Below are 20,685 nucleotides of genomic sequence, written 5' to 3' on the forward strand. Positions count from 1 at the left end.
CAAGATATGGGTAAATTTTGGTTATTTTTGCAAAAGGTTCCATGTTGTAGAAGTTGATATTCGAAAACAAATAACAACTAAAATTGTAAAAGCTCTCGTTCAATTGTATAAATATATCCAAAGAATTTGAGAAAAAAAAATCGAGTTCCTAAAGTGAATAGTAAATTTTTAAATGATTTTTAAAAACGGGGATATTTCTCATAGGAAAGCATGGGAAGCCACGGTTTGTTTGGGCTTACTTGGTCCCTTTAATAGAGCGATCACTGGCTTCATCTGGCAACCCAGATTCCCCATGCTTTCTCAATGGAGGCGCTGGTCGCGTCACCTCCTGTTATTCTTTCCTCCATGAGCGCATGCGGACAAATGAGTTGCTGTGGCGAGACTCGTCAAATTTTGTGCTCCGAAACTTGAATAAAAGATAATTTTCTTATTATTAAAAAAAATTGAGAACTATTTTATTCACAAAATATGCAAATAATTTTTATAAAATCTAATTTTTCGTGTAATTTGTTGAACAATTAATTTTATTTACATACAAATTAGAGTTCAAGGTCAACCGTCTTTTCCCTTTGGCACAAAAACTTGTTTTGTTTACGTTTTTTTTCACCGTTTCCTCATGGGTGCTGCTGCTGGATTGCTGGTGCGTACGCGCGGTGACTTAAATAATTCAATTAATTAATCGTTAATTAATTGATGAAGAAGAGTAAATTTTATTTTATTCGTCATGATGGTGACAAGTTCATTCCAGCTGATATGTTTAAAATTTTGTGTAATTTTGTGCATTAAATTCGTAACTTCCCATTGCATTGAAGATTGTGGTTTGACCACTTCAGTTTCGGTAAGTTGCAAGTTTTCCATGAGCTATTTGCAGGTTTAAATGATGCTTAAAATTCATGTTGGAGATGAATTTAAATTTAACTGGTCCTACAGTGGTGGGAAATTGGGTTTATACCCCCCCCCCGGGTTCAGGGCACCCCCCATGGGTAAGTTGCTTTGGTGTTGCCCTGGGGCAGATTACTGACCCTGGAATGCAGTGTAACTATTAAAAGGAATCATTATTGAAGAGCCCTGTAGAAGTAGGGCAGTAACTGCGCTAGGGCAAATGAGTCTTTATGTGCCCTTAGGATGCAATAAATTACGTTGTTATTGCAGGGAAGGTGAAACAATTTCTCGGATATGATACTGTGATCTTATGAATGCATTGTTTTTTTATTGATAATACAGTCGACTCTTGTTTTGATGACCTCGCATTATAGTGACCTGTAAGATAAGTCCCAACTGCTTTCATATAAGAAATATCCAATATTTACCGTTAAATATAACTACCATTCTATGTAACATCCATTTTAAACAGAACAATAGGGGTCGTTATAACGAGAGTCGACTGCATATGTTAAATAATATCCATTATTTATATTACGTCTACATGAAACAAGCACAATTCTGACATATCTTAGAGCCGCGCATATAGGTCTACATACAGTACATTCCTACATATGTATTTATTTGTTATAAATTCCACAAAGGGATGGGTATGATGGGCATGTAGGGTCATAGTCACTGTAACCTAGGGGTTGAGGCTGTTTGAGATCTCCTAGTAATTAATAAATACATAATACAACACACCTCTTTCCCGTTCATGCATTAGGGCTTTAGTCCTGTATATATGGAACAATTGGTAACTTTCGGTCCCCATCAATGTTATTTTCATTTTGATGCCTCTGTGCTCAGTTAAGTGGTAGTTATTATACCTTGATGTGCAGTGTGGTCATAAAATGACTTTGTCAATATACGAACCCCCTGGCAGCCACAAAATTCAACGAATGCTAATGAAATTTGAGATATAGGTCTTTCAGAGAAGTCTTTCTTTTGTGTTTAAGAATGAAAAGAGAAACGATACCCTAGCTCTTGTAGTTAAGATCACGGTAACAAACTTAAAAAATTTAGATGGCATCACTCACTTTATTGAGTGGATTTATCTGACTGCATTTGAAAGTATTCAGCGCTGTAAAAAAACATTAATTTTTTGGAATGGCATGATTAAAACTGCAATGGAGATGGACAAAGAAATATGAAAGAACAACAGATGCAGATCACATTATTACTGCACGAAGTTCCTCCATTGAGGGGTTAGTGCATTAGCCTATCCCCTTGACAAGATATTCCCGTTTGCCTTCGTCCCACACTGGTGTTTAAGGTGCTATAGGTGTAGTTCCAATGCTATTCATTGTTTTTTACTGACCAACGACTTAGTAATACATAACAGTGTATGTTGTTGTTTGAATTTTTAGAAATTTTATTGCGGTCGTGTGGGCATCATGCTGGACTGTTGTCCTGAGGATCCAGGTTCGAACCCATTGACAGCACAGTGGTGGTTGGCTGAAGTTGATTTTTGCAGGTTGGTTTTCCAGGTTTGAGGCGTGAAAGTGAACCTGTCTCCCATTTCAAAAAGTCTCTGCAGAGAGCAGGCAGGCCTACAACATGATACTGACAAAACATGAAAATTCCAGCATTTCCATCTTTACTTCAGAAAATGGAAGCCAGATGGCAGCATGAACATGAAACAAGCGCAACTCAACAACATAAATATGTTAGGGCCAAGCATATACTCAGAACACACATTTTATCTCTCTCCGGCATGTGCCGATTCGTTAGAAATTTCATAGAGGAATGTGTGCATGAGGTACATGTTTGGTTAAGTAGCAGCCATAACTGTGAGAGCTAAGGCTTGGTTTTTCTGCTCATTTCCTAAGCACTTGCTATGAAACTAGTATGTCTCAAATTTAATTTACATTCATTTTTTGCATCTCTTAGGGTCTGGTATAGAGTAGTGTAAGTCATGTTTTCAAAAATTCTAATTTAAGTCTAGAAATACAATCTAGAAGGAAGTGCTAAACTATTGAAAGAAAAAAATGAACTAAGTCTCAGCTTTAATTGATTGTTACTATATTGCGAAAACACAAAAAATTTTAGCGTGGGACTCAATGGAAACAATTCCAGTAAAACCTTGTTTGTTTTTCTCAAAATGAGGATTAATTTGCATAGGCCTATACTGATTCTGACTTTAACCCCCTCATTTATAATCATTTATATACAGAGCTTGGCCCTGTATGTCACAGGGTGACTAAAAAATAGATGGTGCCTAGAAATTTCTGTGCGATTACTAGCTCTGACAAAAGAAATACATTTGGCTCCTAAATATTTCGTTGGTGCCTAGATTTTTTCTTAATGTCGAGCCTTGTTAATATAGTTGATATACTAAATGAATGGGTCATTCAATTTTCTTTTTCTAGGATGATAGGCCTTGGAAAATTATGTCATGCCATCACACAGAAGAATCGTGTAATTCAGTCATTAGTAAGTATAATTTTCTTCTCTTGTAGCTAATGTGCTATAAATTTATTTTCTCATTGAAACTCATTCATATGCATTAAAAATAGGGCAACCAACTCTACAGCGTTCGCTCGAAATTTTCATATTTTGGATAATTTTTTTTTTCAGATTGCTTTTACCTTTTCAATGTAGGATTGCAACTCTTCAGACACAATTAAATACTGATATTAAATCATTGATTATGCAAATAAATCCTTACCGAGAGACTTTTTCTATTACTCAAAGTCAGCCTAGACTAGGTATTAAAATAAAGGCAGAAGCATAAAAGCTTCAGAACCAGCATCATGATAAGGAGATAATTCCAGGCTAAGAAACCGTATGTATAGAAAAATAAAAATAGTTCATTGAAAAATCTGGCTTTCCAGACATTTCATTAACATCTTCAGTGATGGCTATCAAGATTCTCAAACATATTCAATTCAATTTCAACAGAAAAGAAGAAACACTTTCTGTGTATCAAATAGTGTATCAACTGAGCTAACTCATAATCAAAATTTAGTTGATTAATAGTGAAAAAAAATTATCGTATTTTTACTTGCTCCTTCGGTACATGTAATACATTTTTTTTAACAAGTAGGGATATCCTCTATATTATATCTGCTGATTGCTTGAAATCAGCTTCTTTAACAAGATTTTTATCTTTTTTTATGTATGCAGATCTGAGCTGGTCTTAGGGTTCAATGGGTTCGAATGGCGAGTGAAATTCTACTGTACATAAAAGGGAAAACAATTTAATCTGAAAATTTAAAACAAAAATCATAATACAAAAAAAATCAAATTTTTAAAATTAGAGGTGATGAAAAATTTATGTGATTTATGTATAAGTTAAAAATAATTTATATATATATATCAAAATACATAGGATAGCTATCCAATGTCATTACTGTTGATTACAAAAATCTTGTTAAAGCTGAATCCAAGTAATCTGATTTTTATTACAAATCTGAACTAGTCCTGGTTCAATTACCGTATATACTCGTGTATAAGCCGAGTTTTTTTGTGGAAAAATTCGTTCCTCAAGTGGGGGGGTCGGCTTATACTCGGGTCAGTTTTTGATGAGAAAACATCGACCCCCACAATCAGTAGTCATTTTTGCAGCAGTGTTCGAGAAACGGGCCCTGTTCAAACCCCACATGGAACGGATTATGTCAAAGCCGAGGCAAAGAAATCGAAAACATCATTGGCTTCGATACTAGGTGGGATAACGTCGATTGTGTACAGCTTTTAGATGTGAGCATCGACAAGACTCAGACTATTTAAGGAATTTGTGGATGGAATGGATGAGTTCCGGTGATGAAGAAACTACAAAAAGTGGTGCCTTGAAGAAACCTGACATTGGCCTAGTGTGCTAATGGGTACATGAGACGTGGAATTCTGTTTCCGCCGATCCTTCAAAAAGTGTTGCATCAGCAATGCGATGGACGGAACTGAAGATGATATCCTCCTCTTTGAAAGTGACAATGGCGATGACAACCCAGATGAGGATAAAAATGAAGATGCCGCGCCCCCCTATGATAATCTGATGGATTACGGCGAGCTTGGAGACTTAGAAGAAACAGATTAAAAAGTTTGAATCATTTTCTGTTGTAAATTTCCGTAAGCTGTTGATTTTGCATAAAGATATAAGAATTTTTTTTCTCAGAAATGAACAGATTTTTTGGGGGTCGGCTTATACACGGGTTTTCAATTTATTGCGGTTTTGGTGGTCCTGAAGTGGGGGGGGGGGTCGGCTTATACACGAGTATATATGGTAGTTCTGATTAAGGAATATAACTTGCATAAAAAATGAGATGTTGAAAAGTGCTGATATTAATCTTCATTCAAGCATCATTCAGCAGCTAAATAAAGTACAGTAGACTCTCGCTAATCCGGCATATATCATACCAGAGTGTACCATATTACTGGAAGTGAAAAAAATTATATATACTTTTGAAATATACTTGAAAAATCCCATTAAAATAATATAGAATTCTGCGCACATACATGCAATAAAATGTTTTTTCCTTCTATGCTCAAAGAAAATCCTCTAAAAATACCAAATTACTGGGCGGACCAGACTAGCACACTGCCAGATTATTGAGAGTCTAGTGTATTTTTATTATTTTGTATTAATTAATATGATTATTTCTTTCCCAGCTGTAATCCAAAATGCTTGTCATATTGGTGACCAAGTCCCTGAGGTCATATCATTGAGCATTGTTTCCATTGAAACTTGGTCAACTAACGTGGATACATTTCTGAATATAACGTGGTCTTCATCAGGTCCTGGCTCAAAAAATCCAAGTGAGACAAACAAATTTTGTACCAAACCAATTATTTTTTTCTTGTGGAATAATTGGTTTAAAAAAACTGAATGTGGATTTGTTAAAAGCTAACAGTATATAAATGGCGCTTATTAGACTGAAAATCGAATTTTGCAGAAAATGAAATCCTTTATTTTTCAATAGCTTGAGGGAAATTTTTTTGATTTTCCTGTAGTGTCATGTAGTCATTATCTATCAGGTATTCTGTGAAAATTCTCACTGAGAGACCAAATGGACTAAACCAACTTCCAAACAGACCAACTTCCTGGTTTGACTGAGACAGTCCTGGTGTCAAGGCATAGGTCTATAATCTAATATCGTCCTGGCAGAATTCAAGATGTTATTAATATTACATATCGTTCCCCCCCCCTTGCCAGAAGCATAAGTGTGCTATGTATTTAGAAAAAAAAGAAGTGGGAAATAACATTTAGATGTTTAATTTACCCATGTACTCTATGGAAAACATTTTCCTTAAATGTTTTGTAAAGTGTCTCAATAGGAATACACATTTGTATTTCAGGCAAAACTTAGCAAAATGTGGTATCTAACCAGCTGATAAAAGAAAAGAAAATTTTCACATTCGTACTTTTGGTATGAGGGGATGGTGTTTCCAATGTTGATGTGCATAATAATTAGAAGAAAGAGATAATCGAAAAATAAGTTCCTCAAAGCAATGAGGTTGAGTTAAGCTAAGCTCTGGTATAAGTTATGTTATAGTTTTTTATGTTTTTAGTTAAAAAATTGCAATGTTTGACAATATTTAGCAAAAACAGACACTGTTTGACTAGAGATATTAAAGTTTGATCTCACTGAAATCTGGTCACCCCTCATATTTAAATAACTCTAAACTCAGCATGTTAAATGGTTGAAGTCAGTAGTTCCAACACTGAGGTTTGGGGGTCAGCTACTGGGGGAGCTGCGAAGACATGTCCATCATTAGTGGAAGAGATTTACCAATTCAATTAGGATTACGAATAGCTTGTAAAATGTAATTTCTTACATCATGCACAAATTGTTTGTGAATTTGAATTATTATTTTTGACTTGACCATTCCAGTCACACTGTATTAAGTAAGCCTATGATCTATCTGACTTGGGGCGCCATGGAAAACATTTTCATGCGCAAAAGGCACTGTGAACCAAAAAAGTTGTATAAGTTGTAAATTGGAAGCATTTCAATTTAAAGAATTGATTTGGCATGAATTTTTTTTTTTTCAGCATGGATAGCTTCTCGATTAGCTTTGCAGTGTATAGTCCAGAACAGTGTTTCTCAACTTTTCTAAACCCAAGGACCAGTAAAATATTGTAAACAATTCCATGGACCACTTGAACCACAGTGTCCCGTTACGGGAAATTCCAGTATTTTCAGTTGTCCCAAATTGTTTTATAAAACAACTGGACAAATGTATTTATACATTTGTCCAGTTTTTTCAACAATGCTTATTTAACACTAGAACAGCTGCACTTTCGGTATACCTAGAACCACGGACTGGGTCAAATTGACCCACTGCAATGTAGGCTTGCATTTCAGGTTCTTTAACATTTTTACCCCAGTAACCATTGAATGGATGACAACAATGAAAGAAACAAGATTTTGATTAAACTTTAAGCATTTATTTAATTATATATTAACTATTAATATAACGTTTTAACAACAATTATCACAGTTAAACCTTTCTCTCAATATTATAACAGAAAATAAAACTGAACGGTCTCACCGCCATGTCCAGGTTTTCATGTATTAGTGCACATCGTCCGATAGACACTCCCAGGTGTCTACCTCACAGCAGAAGACTCCCCGACACCAGCTTCAGACGGGTTTGGTGTCTCCAAACACACATTGAGGTCACAGCTCAGCCACTGCATAGGGAACTGGAGATGAACGTCCACGGGTAGCCGGTCTGGCCACTAACCAATCCACAGGCGACGGGATCATGACGACGTTGGGTTTTTGCATGAAGTCCAGCGATGAGACGGGTGAGGTGCCAAGGGCACACCTCTACAATTTCAACTCATTGTTTCAGAGATACGATCTAGCTCACACCTCAACAGGGCGTGACGCCTTAGTGATTAAGACGACGTTAGTCGGAAGTAGTAGAATCGGAGCATAAGTCGTAGTGAAGCACAACTCTATCTGGTTTTTATATTGGAGCATTCCCATAATGCTTTACGATAGAACCAATCACAAGATCGAAGGTGCGGTATTGAGCTTGCATCTAATTTACATAATTTTATGAGAGAAAATTAAATATTGTAAAAATTATAATATTGAATATGGCAACCAAACATAACAGCAGCCGATCAGTGGACACGATCCTGCCGATTGATCCTGGAGACAAAAAGGTAAAACAAACTAAAATATATTAAAATGACTAGGATAAGGACGATTTCCGCACACCACACTTTGAAAAAACTATGTTTCATAGCAAAAACAGGAATTTATTTTTGGTTCCTGGGGGGTTTTTCCCTACTCTTATACAATGATGTTTAATTGCGTATTCATAATGGAAAATTATATGTGTTTATGAATATAAAAATGAGCTTCGAAATTAGCTAAAAATGATGCAATTCAGTAAAAATAAGATTTAGTATACATTATTTATTCTATTCAATCCAAAAACATTTTTCAGTTAACCCATAATATGACAAAGATGTAAAATAAGCACGTCAAATTAAGTATGAGAAAGTCTACAATATGATAATGTCAAATAAGTATTGATTTCTTACTGATAAGTGGAATTTATGATGAGCAGTTGAGCAAATTTTTTTTTTTCACTATTCTTGCACATTAATCGCATGTTGAAGTTGCACAGCACATGCAAAAATTAAATTTTGTTTCCAAATTTTTATGTTACCTGACATCAGACTCGTTTATTTTTATTTATTACTCTTATTATTATTTTGATAGCTCACAAACAGTTGCATGATCAAGAGCGCACGAACGTTTCCTTTTGCGCAAGGGCAATGCGTATGATGAACGCAGCTCTTCAATAAGATTTTAGAGGAACTGCTTTCGAAAAATAGTTCTGGCCTTCTGTACTGCTCTATACAAACTACAGGAATTTTTTTATAGTGAGATCCAGGATGTTGTAGAAAACGTCTGTGGTGCCACCTTTACCAAATCTGGGCATTTGATCATTACAACAACGATCGTTACACTTTTGAATTGCAGTGTGAAATAGTTTCTGTGTGTGTGGAAGCTTTTTGGGACTACTATTGCCAATATCGACTGCCAGATGAAGCGTGTTGAATAATGAAAAGCGTATATCGTTCTTTCCTTGATAAATTGTCATTGTGGCATCATTGTTCCATACAACTGTTGTTTCACTAACTTTATTGCGTCAGATAATATTGCTCTTCGATTTCGTCTCACTGTCTCTACTAAGCTCGTATTTTTTGGCTTTTAGCATTTGAGCCAGCTTCAGTGTAGTGAAAAAAGTGTCGGTTGAGGCATTTCTGCCCTTGCTCTCAAATGGCTTGATCAGTTGCATCACTATGTGCTCTGAAAGAGAAAGATTCGGTAGACTCTGATACTTCCCAAGATTTCGAAATCCATTCAAAACTTGTTTGGTGCAAGCCAGAATTGTATTATTTTTCTGTAACATCGTTTGCGTACAGAAATTTCAACGACACATTTTTTCTAGAGTTAAATGTTTACACTCCCAAAATCTTTATTGAGCCCTGTCAGAATTCCGGGTATTCAAGTTTACAAAGGAAAAAAATATATTTAGCTCTACTTGCCATTCCTCCATTGAAAAAAAAAAAAATCTGCTCTGACAATGAATTGGCCTTGACCTTGAAAGACCTTTATTCTTCACTATCTTCATTTAGAAATACTTTTTAGAAAGGGTAACCATTTCCAAGAACATTCTACGCCTGTTTTTTCCCATAGAATAGTATGTTGGGTCAAAATGACCCAAACCACGGTTCTAGGTATAAGTGCTTATAGCTCTGAAACACGAAATGTGAAGATAATAAAATTTTCGTGAATTAATATTCATATCATGAAAAGTCACGAAATTTGTTTAACATCTGCGTATAATTTTCGAGATAAATGAAAACGAAGTTTTTGATTTGGTTCAAATTGACCCACTCCGCTGTTCTAGTGTTAAATTTGTAATGCTCACTAAAATCATGAATAAACAGCATTTTCATAATTATTATAGTAATTATGGTATATATACAAATATTCATCTTACTTATTTGTCAGGTTCAAAGTTTTTTCCTGCATTTTTAAACAACTTTAACTACAATTAAGGATTTTGCAGACTTATGGCAACATTTTTTATGACAGTTGGGGACATCCTGTACTTTACAGTATTTAAAAGATCCCAGTTCCCCTCATTTTTCTCTGTGAAATATGGTCATCTAGGGATTTGAATATTCTTTTCATCAAATATATTTTTGTTTAATACGATTTGTGTAGCAGCCTTTTTTTCCCCGCCCTTCATCTATTTTTGCAGTAATTAGCAAATTTGTTATATATTACATCTTTTGGCTACAATCAATAATATCCCATATTTAGGATCACAATTTCTCGCATTTTTCTTGAGGTATGGTGAGCCTTAGTATGAAGGTTAAATTTTTATTTGAACCTGTATGAATATTAGTAATATAAATTGCAACAATCGAGTAATTTTTCATTCAGTTAAAATCAAAGTATCAAGTCTGCCTGTGGACCACCTATGTCATTGTCACGAACCATAGGTTGGGAAACGCGGGTCTAGAACAATGGTTTTTAATCACACACAGGAGTTCATTAACCAAATTCAATTGTATTAGGGATGTGGTCTGGTGAAGAGGTTAAGAACCACTGGTCTAGAATGTGATAGACTTTTGTGATAAAAAAGAAAGACTTTTCTTTTTATTCAAAAACGCAGTTTAAAAAATATATCTGACTACAAAATACACTACTGACTGCACTACAAAATATAGTTCCAGATCATTTCTCTCAAGTTTTACAAGTCCTTGAAATGAGCAGAGGAAGAAACAAAATGTAGGATGTCACAAATTTATTGCACAGAACAGCTATTACTCTTGTATTTACAAGCAGCAATTTGATGAAATGCAACCTACAAATAGTGAGAGCAATCTATAGATAACACCTTGTTTTCTGACTAAAATTTCACAACTCTCCAGTTCCACAAAAGCAGCACCACTTTATAAGCACAGAAGGAGTTTTGAGATTATTCTGCCATCTTCTCAGAGCATCTTTACATTTATCTTTTGGCGTCATGACGTTGCCGAATCAGAGTTGTTGCCAAACATGCCAAGTTTGGCAAGATCTGCATAGATATGTCCTTGACAACTTCGATTCGGCAATGTCATGATGCCAAACATACAAAGTTTATCGTTAATTTAGCGAGATTTACAGAGATATGTCATGCCAATTATTTGCAGGTGAAAGAAGACAATAAATGATAGATAGTGATTATTTACATAAGTTTCATAACACTGTATGGTCATAAAACAAAAAAAAAATCTTTGTGAATGAATTCTTTTGAGATTTCTATAAGCCAATGTAATAAGAATGTTGCTTAGAATCTTGTATTTGTCTTTTTAATATTTTGTTAAGGAGACCCTCAACCTACTTTGGTAATAAAGTTATTGATTTCATCTATGGATTCCAAAAGAATTGGTTGTTATGTTTTTGCTATTGATTACTACATTCTGAAGAGCTTGAATGTGAGTTTATATAAAGTTTTGATTATTTTTTTGTTTTTTAATACTCTCTCATATAAAAAATATCTTCATGGTAACCTTCCCTCTAATTTTGCATGCACATACTCATTGTGTCTGTGCACATTATGGCAATATGCCCCAAGTTATATGCCAGTGGTATATTTAGTGATTTTTTTCCTTCTATATCATGTTATCTCATATTTCAGGTATATGAGCCATGATAAATAATCATCTCTACATAACTTAGTAAAGATTACGTATTAGTACTTAGAACTATGAGTACCTCATCTCATGAGCAATTCTAGTTACGAGCGAAAAAATGTTTGCTAAAAATATTCCAACTGCAGTGTTCAACTAATGAGCATGAAACACATATGAGAAAATATTCATTTAACAAAATTTTGAGCGCTTTGAAAAAGTTGGAGCCAACAGCTTCTTCTGCCTGTGCCATTTATTGCATTTGTTTTGGAAGCAAACTATTTTTATTCTTCGTAGAATTAATTCATTGTATTGTGCCATGCTAATTAATTTTTTAGGAGTAGGGTAGACTGAATTATAAAAGACACTTGGTTTAAAGAGACAACCTCAGATGATTGAGGAGGTCAAGTTTATCTGGAAAAAGTACTCAGCAAATATAATTGAATTTATTTTTTGTATTTGAATTTTTTTTTTCTACTTATGCCAGTAATATTTTTATAGTTATTATATTTTTGAAAAAATTAGTATATATTTTTTTGTCTTCTTCATTATAATAATATTTTGACATTTGTTCACTTAAAAATGCAACTAATAATATGTCCTTCCAAATATCTATCATACCCCTAGTCCTGTGAAGGTTGAGTAATTGGGAATCTGTAAATTATTAATATTTTTTTGGTGGGATTTAGAACAAACAAGATTTAAATTATTTTGGGAAGCAAATTTTGAGTAAAAATCTCAGATTATCTACCAAAATCACATTTTTAGTAGAAAAAAAAAATGTTTAATGTATATTATTTTTTCTGAATGCTCTTAAACATTTTTGTTTACTTTTTGTTAGAACCAGTTTTCCATTCCCTGCATCAATATTAGTTCCTTAGAATCACCATTAAAGATATCGTCAACAAATTTTGTTCTTGTGGAAGAGGCTTCATCGTACTATAAGCCTATTTTTAATGAAGAAATCAAGATTTCCTTTATTGGTATGTAGCTCAATATTTAAGTATTAATATGCATATTATATACAAATACAAATACAACGCCACAACAGGCAAACTGCCCGACGAGGTGGCTGACTTAAGAACATCATGGATCCCCGAGCCATTTTTTGGAGGCCCTACCTACTACTGCTACACCACACATGCACCCCCCCCCCCGTGGAACCCCCAACAAATCGGTACATGCGGGAATGTGCGTGTACGTGTAGTGAAACCTGACATGAAGTTTTTTGTTTCTCTGTAATGCTTGTTATGTGTAATGCTGCCATCTGCCACCAGTTTTTCTAACTATGAGTGAAGTGTTATGATTGAATGATTTATATTAAGTATGTATTTAAATATATAATATATTAATCAAATTGGCATTTATCATATTTATATTGGAGTATAGTCGGGAAGAAGAGATAGTAAACACATACAAATATATCATAGGTTTACTGGATGAGAAAAGCATCAAGGCTACAGTATTTATTTAATTATGTATTGCTGAGTATTATTCTTTTTGGAGGGGAGAGAATTATTTTCTGGTTGTAGTTTTTTTGAACATGTTTACGATAAAGTTTTCTTGTGTTTTGTATAAAAAGTATATATCTATATAATCTGGGATTTATTGAAATTTAGGAATAGAATTGAACCGTAATATAACATGCTCAATTTAGAACTAACTCCACTTAGCACCAGAAATTTTCAGTTAGCAAATATTCTCCATATAGAGACTGTTTCACCCTTATTCAATATAATGCCAAAAACTCATTAGGTTGCCAGAATTCTATGAAATAAATTTGGTATTATATTAGGGGTTCTACTGTGTTTGATCAGTGCTGGAAAACATTTATTTACCAACTTGCTATGAAGGACTGTTTGAATGCATTTTATAGGTTAAAGCTTTTTAAAATTGCTTGCCCAACTTTCATTATTATTGATTGTAATAATAATGAGAGGAAAACAAACATAAAAAAAAATTGCTGCAAAATTTTTTTCATCTATTTATAGCATGATTCTGTTTTCTTGTTGCAGATAAAAATGTTTCACAAACATTCCAAAAAAACAGTCTAAGGTACTTGGTTGATGATGATGTAGCAGTACAGATTGAATTCGACCCACCACCAAAACCTTCAATCTACACAGTCACTCTTTTTGAAATGTCTTTATATGGAACATATGGCATCCCTGAAAATAGTATGCTACAGAGAATTCAAGGGAACTCTTCTCTGGTGAGTTTTGAACTTCTCTCTCTGAGTTTTTTTAAACTGTTTTTTTATGGCTATGTTTGAAAACATATGTATTAAGTTTGTTAGATTATTTTATTTTCAAAATCACCTAAATTCATGCTTGTTTCAAGTTTTTTTCAATTCAATTCAATTTTCAATTCAAATTTATTTTAAAATTTGTGTGAATACATGTTATATTATATTATTGGCAACCAAGGAGACAGATGTCCCATACTGGTTGTTACAATGAATAGTTTTAAAAAATATAGTACAGTGATATTATTAAAAAAGGTAATAGTTACATATAAAAATAGTATAATTAACAAAAAATGAATATGTTTAAAATTGCAATGTAAACAATAAAGAATATTCTCATGCAACGGTGGAGGTGCTATAAAAATTACATATGAATAATATCAACATGAGTTCTTAATATAGACTTAATATTTACCCAAAATACACAAAAGAAAAAAATATATATGTGAATATCATGTTAACGATATACATAATAAATATGGAGCCAACACATGATTTGTACAGGATTATGGGAGGTGATTTAAACACATGATTTAATTAAGCATAACGTTAGAGGATGTAATCAGAAATGGGACTCAATGTTAATGAGTTCAAGTAGGTAAAGTTTGAGGCGTTTTTTAAAGGAAGTAAATGCAGTAGTGTCAGTGATTTCTCTATGTAGATTATTATAGAATTTTGGAATCAGAAAGCAAAAGTGTTTTTTAAGAATATTTTTATGAACTAATGGCAGTGAGTAGATGGCACTTAGACGAGCAGGAGTACGGGATACGTTAAGAGGTAAGGAGTATTGGTGTTTTTTTATTATTAATAAGGATTTATAAAAGTAGAGGTAACGCACTGGGAGAATTCTTAATCGATGAAATTGATCAATTAGAGGGGTAACATAATCATTAGTGATGCATCTGATAGCTTTATTTTGGAGAGAAATAATAGGCTTAATAATAATAAAAGTATAATACATTTGATCTTCTGTATCTCAAAACTGACAAAAGCGAAAAAATGTCAAGATAGAGAGTTTTGAAGAAATAAATTTTTTTATGGAAAGATATATATAGGTTGCCTTGAAGTGGCAACAAACTCAGAGGGGTGATATTAGGCGTCGAGAGGAACAAAAATTGCCATAGAACATGATATCACAAACCACATTTAATCTTTGAAAATCTCAAAAATACTTATGAAGCATGTGACATCGAGTGGGACAAAAAGGCCAATAATGTGTTTGTATTTTTTAACATTAGTATCTTGTATGTCCTTTGGATATTTTAATTTTTTTTTTTTTTTGAAATTCAGACTTTTTTTTGCTGTCAGCTCATTCAAGTTTTTTATAATTTACTTCGAGCAATTTAGAAGAAAAATGAATGTCAGTATAATTTTTATACAGTACTATGTCAGCATAAAAAATTTGTTAAAATTGTCAAATTTGAAACTGATTCATTTTGATGTGTAAGAGAGCAAGATGTATAATTTCAGGGGGTGGGGGTCCATCCAAAATTTGAGTCCATTTTCCGGACCCTTCATAAAATAAAAATGAATGAAACCATAAATTTGGCATTTCATTTCTTTTGGGATAGATTAACTAGATTATTTTGCTTCCCACAAAATTACTTATTTTCTTAAAGTTAATGACCATTTTCACAAAAGTAAGGAACATTTTTTACAAAAACAGGGCCCTACAAAAAAGTCTGAACAGACCCCTGAATTTGGATACACTTCAATTTTTTGAATATACAAAAAAATATATGCGTTAAGGTATTAATATTATACTATTATGACAAGTGTAACATTTTGTTTCAGCCTTCTACAAATGTAAGGCTTTCTACTGTGGGTCTGGATCCTTGTCGTTTTTATTGTGCTCAGGTATGTGTATAGTCATACAAAGTAATGAAAGTGATATTATTAATAGTTTATGGTAGCATAAAAATATGCTTATTTATTCATCAGTCTTATGTAAGATTGAAAATTTTGTGACTTATTTAAGTTTCAAAATTGTTCTATGCATGTGTTTCTAACTTGAAAATTTGGAACCGGTTTTTCATATTTGGTTCCCCCACTGAAAAATATATATAGTGTGATTTATTATGTGAATTAACTATTTACAATTGCGCAGGTTTTTAGTTAACATCATTACCATCATTTCATGACCACTTTTGGTCACTTCATTATATACTTATTGATCATTATGATGCATCTCACATTTTAAAATTTATTGCAGCCATAGGTTTTGTATTAAATTATAGAATTTTTTTTATACTTCACACCATTGTTTTCCATGTTGTGCGCATTTTTATTTTCATAATATACTTTTTTAATGGTTTAGTCATTTTGTTTTTAACATGTATTGTGCCATACTTTTATTTTTATGATTTTTTTGGTGTTGTACAATAGCCTCTTTGTGCCCTTACACATTAAAAAATTTAAATAAAAAAGTTGATAATGAATTTGAGTTAAATTTCCCCTAAAATATGCAACAGCAAGTGTGGTGTGTGAAGTATTTATAAAAGTCATCATGTTTAGAATGCATTCATCATTAACAGCTAGATGTTTTACTCATAGTGCCAGTGATTTTCTTATTCTAAATTATATACCAGAGATAATCTTTTTAATTTTATTTTTCTTGCTGTGCAGGTTGTTTTGTCTGAAATCAGCGAGAAAGATCGTGACTGCAGTGTTATGGCTGAATGTGCATCTAAGGTTTCTGAAACAATTTTTCTTCCAAGTAATCTTTCTTTTTTTTGTATGTTAACCATTCTTTTACTGATGAAAAATATTTGTCCTATTTTTATAAAAAGTTTAGTTTACCCCAAAAATAAAATTACACTCAGGATTCAAGTGTTTGATTTTAAAAAATAATTCATCAAATTATTTTTTTGCTTCTATCACAATGAATAGTATTTTTCATTTTATATATATATATGTGACCTGTTTCTCTATAACTTTTTAGTTATTAAAATGACATTTACCATTTCCCCAACATCAGCTGGCAAATAGCAATAAAGACCAACATGCCAGGAACACCCATGTTTTCCAGCATGCTGGGAAATTATGGTGTCAAGTCATAGATTCTGGATAATTTTTCAATATCCGGACTCTAAAAATCAATTGAATTGGTTGATCTGAATTGTGTTTGCTCGCTGAATTCAGTATACTCAGGTAGTTCTAGCTTTATGTTTACTTTTGCTATACCACATCTTAATTTATTAAAAAAGTTTATTTTATACTTAACATATTTTTCTCCCGTAGATTAGATGAATTAAATTGAAATTTTATGTTTCAATTTTTAATTCAATCAGTCTATTTATAAGTAGACTGTGAAGTATCTTTTGTATATCTTGATCAAGTGTGTTAAGTTAGAATAAGCAAAAATAATGACACTGTAACATGATGTGAGTGACTGTTTCTTCTATCTCTGAACCTGCAGAATGCAGTATCTGTATTTTGTATTAGGATAATAAATAAGTAATAATTACTTTTTACAATTGCATTTTTAATTGGGTTGCTGTATTTCTGAAATACATGACATCCATATTTGTTATGGGCATCTTTTTCTCAGCCACCTCGTTAGGCATTTTGTGTGTTGTGGCCTTGTATTTGTATTCGTATATACGTAATGCTTAAAATATCATCCTGAGCACTTGATAATTTATTATTTGCTACAGAAAAAACTGTTATTTTGTTCTTATTCACTTATTTATTCAGTGCTTAATATAAATTAATATTGGTCTTTCTGACATATTCTGTGAAGTGAGAACTTGCTTTTCCTGGAATGTCAAGAATTGACCAGACTCCAACATTCAAAATGCTGGTTTGCAGCCAATTTTTCCAGCATGCCGGCTAATGCTGGTAAATATGGCAGAATAATCATATATATACACTAGGTTAAATGAAATAATGTGACATGCTAGGGTCCTCTTGTAAGTAATAAATTGCTGAAACATTACAAAATTAGGTGAACATACACAGGGGATATGGGGTTTCTTGATTTTTAAAGAAAACTGAAATGATTAAAAAAGTTTCTGACAGGAATTTTGTGTGTTGAATCTATGTGCTAATTTGAATATTTGCATTGGAAAGTGATCCAATGGCCTGTTTCACTAATTCTGTTGAGTATAATGATATGCTGTAGAACTTTGTGGTTTAGCAAAGATGTATTCTAGATTTGATTATGTTCATCCATGGTAGTGCAACCCCCCCCCCCCCACCCACCCAACATTAAACTTTAAAGTAAGTTTGCAACAATATTTTTGTGACAGTATAATCATTACTTATGCATTTCCCATAGCTTCACAGAGCTCACCTAATCTCAATCCTAGTGATTTTTTTCACTGTGGGGATTTCTTAAAAGTACTGTGTATTAGAGAGCATTAAAGATATCCCCCCAAATATCACGACTTTGAAAAATTGACTTACATTACAGGTGAGACGAATCAATTCCAATATGTTGCAGATCACCTACAAAAATGTTTTACAGTGAATATAGTTCTTGAAACATTAGCACAATTGTCATATTAAGCCTCATTTGCTATTAGCAGTAAACATTATAATAACATTAATTTTGTTAGGAAAATTTATGTGTGTTGTTATTCAGCTATTATTCATTCATTAATCACACATATTGCACTTTTAGAGTGACAAAATTTCTCGGAGTGTCCACTTGTAATACCAATATATATTTTTTTGGATATTGAAATTGCATATGCTACTGTGTACATCCACCACATTTTGTTATATTTCATTCAATTCATTATTCACTAGAGAGTTCGAATCGCCTCACAATATTTTATGTCCATCCACTGCATAATTTGCAAAAAGCAGCGTGTAAAGTATTTATGTATATAGTTATTATTATATTATATATATATATATATATATTTTTTTTTTTTGCTTTAAGAAATGAGTTAATCCAAAGAATTAATAATGTTTCATGAAGTAGTTTTGTACCGTTTAGTAGTACCGTTTTGAAATAAAAAGAAAAAAAGTTGACTTTCCTTAGCACCAAATCTTCAGTAATGACAGAAGATCGCCCACTTTGTTCCTCATCATGAACATTTGTGTGGCTATCTTTGAAAGCTCTAACCCATTTCCATACCATTCCATCGCTCATAATGTTTCCTCCACACACTTCACTGATCTCACGATGAATTTCAGCCGCTTTCACGCCTTTAGCACTAAGAAAATGAATCACAGTGCATATTTCACATTCAGAGGCATTTTAAATACAAACAAACTTAAACATGGTCAAATGTTTCCGTAATGACATCTGTGGTTTGCCAACAGATGTAGGTACACAGCGTGCATGCTGACCGCAGCGCTGCAGCAGCAGAATTTCAAAACAGTACTTAAAACACACACAAAATTATAAATTTTCTAAATCAATTAAATTTTTTTTCGAGAAATCAGTTCGGTTTTCTTGAAAATAAGAATACCGAGATGGCAATTTTGAAATTTTCAGAAAAGTATATGAAAGTATTAATGACAGCAAAAGAACCCTTGCTATGTTTTTAGATTTAAAAAAAGCCTTTGATAGTGTCGATCATCCAATTCTTATGCATAAGTTATATTGTTCAGGTCTGAGAGGCAACACTTATCACTGGTTTAAAACTTATCTGTCAAATAGAATGCAAGCAGTTAAAATAAATGATACAATGGGTACATACAGGATTATTAAAACTGGCGTCCCACAGGGTTTTGTTCTTGGACCAATTTTATTTCTAATCTTTGTTAATGATATCAATAACCTGGATCTACATGGTGATTTGATTAGCTATGCTGATGACACAGCTATTGTTTTGTCAGAACAAACGTATACCATGCTGAAATCTGATACTGAAGAAGATTCAACAAAAATTAACTCTTAGTTGAGGCATAGTAAGTTAACCTTGAATCTCAACAAAACTAAATTCATAAATTTTCAATTATATAATAGAAATATTGAAACACTTATAATTCGATGCCATGAGTTGGGATGTTCTGATGACCAATGTTTTTGTCCGATTGTCTCGGAAACTGAAGAGTATAAATATTTAAGAGTCACTATAAACAAAAATTTGAAATGGAACTGTCATGCAACTGCACTTATAAACGAACATTCATGTATTTTATTTTGTTACTATTGGTTAAAAAATATATCTCCTCAATTTATTCATACACTTTATTTTGCTTGGTTCTACTCACTTATTCAGTATGCTATATGTGTTTGGGGAGGTGATTATGAGTCCAATTTAAATGTTTTAATAAGTGCTCTGAAAAAAACTATAAATATTATTTCCTCTCGTAACCCTACACCATCTGCCTATAATTATAAATCAGACTATAGATTTGATATTGAAAAATTGTATATATACTGAAGTCTAATGTTTATTTATAAAAATCCTACTTGGTTTGAAATCAAGAAATGCCCAACAAACACACGTCTCCATCAAGGTTTCCAATATAATATTATACAACCTAAAAAAACATTAACCCAAAAGCAATTCATATATTTGGCTCCATTATATTTTAATAACCTGCCAAGTGAAATAAAATATGAAAATGAATTAAGAGCTTTCAAAAAACTAATTATTAATTATATTAATATTTTACTACAATAGGAAGGTACTTCTCGGCCCCCAGTATACAGTGTTGTGTCACCTAGGCCTTTGAAATATTCTCTATCTGTATACTTGTATTTTGTTTAGTACTTGTTAGTATATGAAAGTGTTTGCCACCACAGAAAAATTTATGTTTGTATACTCTGGACGGATCAAGCGATCCCTTGAGTAGGATACTGTATTTATATATTTTATGGTTTTTTTCTCCTTTTTTTTTCCTTAATAAACTATTTTCAATCTGAAAGAAAAAAAAAGAGCATGTCTCATATATATATATT

The 20,685-nt window shown here is 32.7% G+C and overlaps 1 protein-coding gene across 1 annotated transcript in view; it reads left to right on the forward strand.

Moving 5' to 3' along the window:
• Nucleotides 1–614: 614 nt before the first annotated feature.
• Nucleotides 615–20,685, forward strand: part of LOC149075541 (uncharacterized) — a 47,103-nt gene continuing 27,032 nt past the window's right edge. Inside the window, exons 1-8 of the mRNA XM_089243010.1 lie at nucleotides 615–838; nucleotides 3,294–3,357; nucleotides 5,530–5,676; nucleotides 11,271–11,380; nucleotides 12,417–12,558; nucleotides 13,591–13,787; nucleotides 15,615–15,677; nucleotides 16,446–16,536. Of these exons, the coding sequence (XP_089099136.1) occupies nucleotides 725–838; nucleotides 3,294–3,357; nucleotides 5,530–5,676; nucleotides 11,271–11,380; nucleotides 12,417–12,558; nucleotides 13,591–13,787; nucleotides 15,615–15,677; nucleotides 16,446–16,536 (928 nt within the window). The 5' untranslated portion in view covers nucleotides 615–724. The remainder of the gene's footprint in view (nucleotides 839–3,293; nucleotides 3,358–5,529; nucleotides 5,677–11,270; nucleotides 11,381–12,416; nucleotides 12,559–13,590; nucleotides 13,788–15,614; nucleotides 15,678–16,445; nucleotides 16,537–20,685) is intronic.

This window comes from Pholcus phalangioides, unplaced genomic scaffold (genome assembly GCF_987345545.1).
Source record: "Pholcus phalangioides strain wild (caught in Gottingen) unplaced genomic scaffold, Ppha-v1.0 ptg000015l_1, whole genome shotgun sequence".
In the NCBI taxonomy this organism is placed as follows: Eukaryota; Metazoa; Arthropoda; class Arachnida; order Araneae; family Pholcidae; genus Pholcus; species Pholcus phalangioides.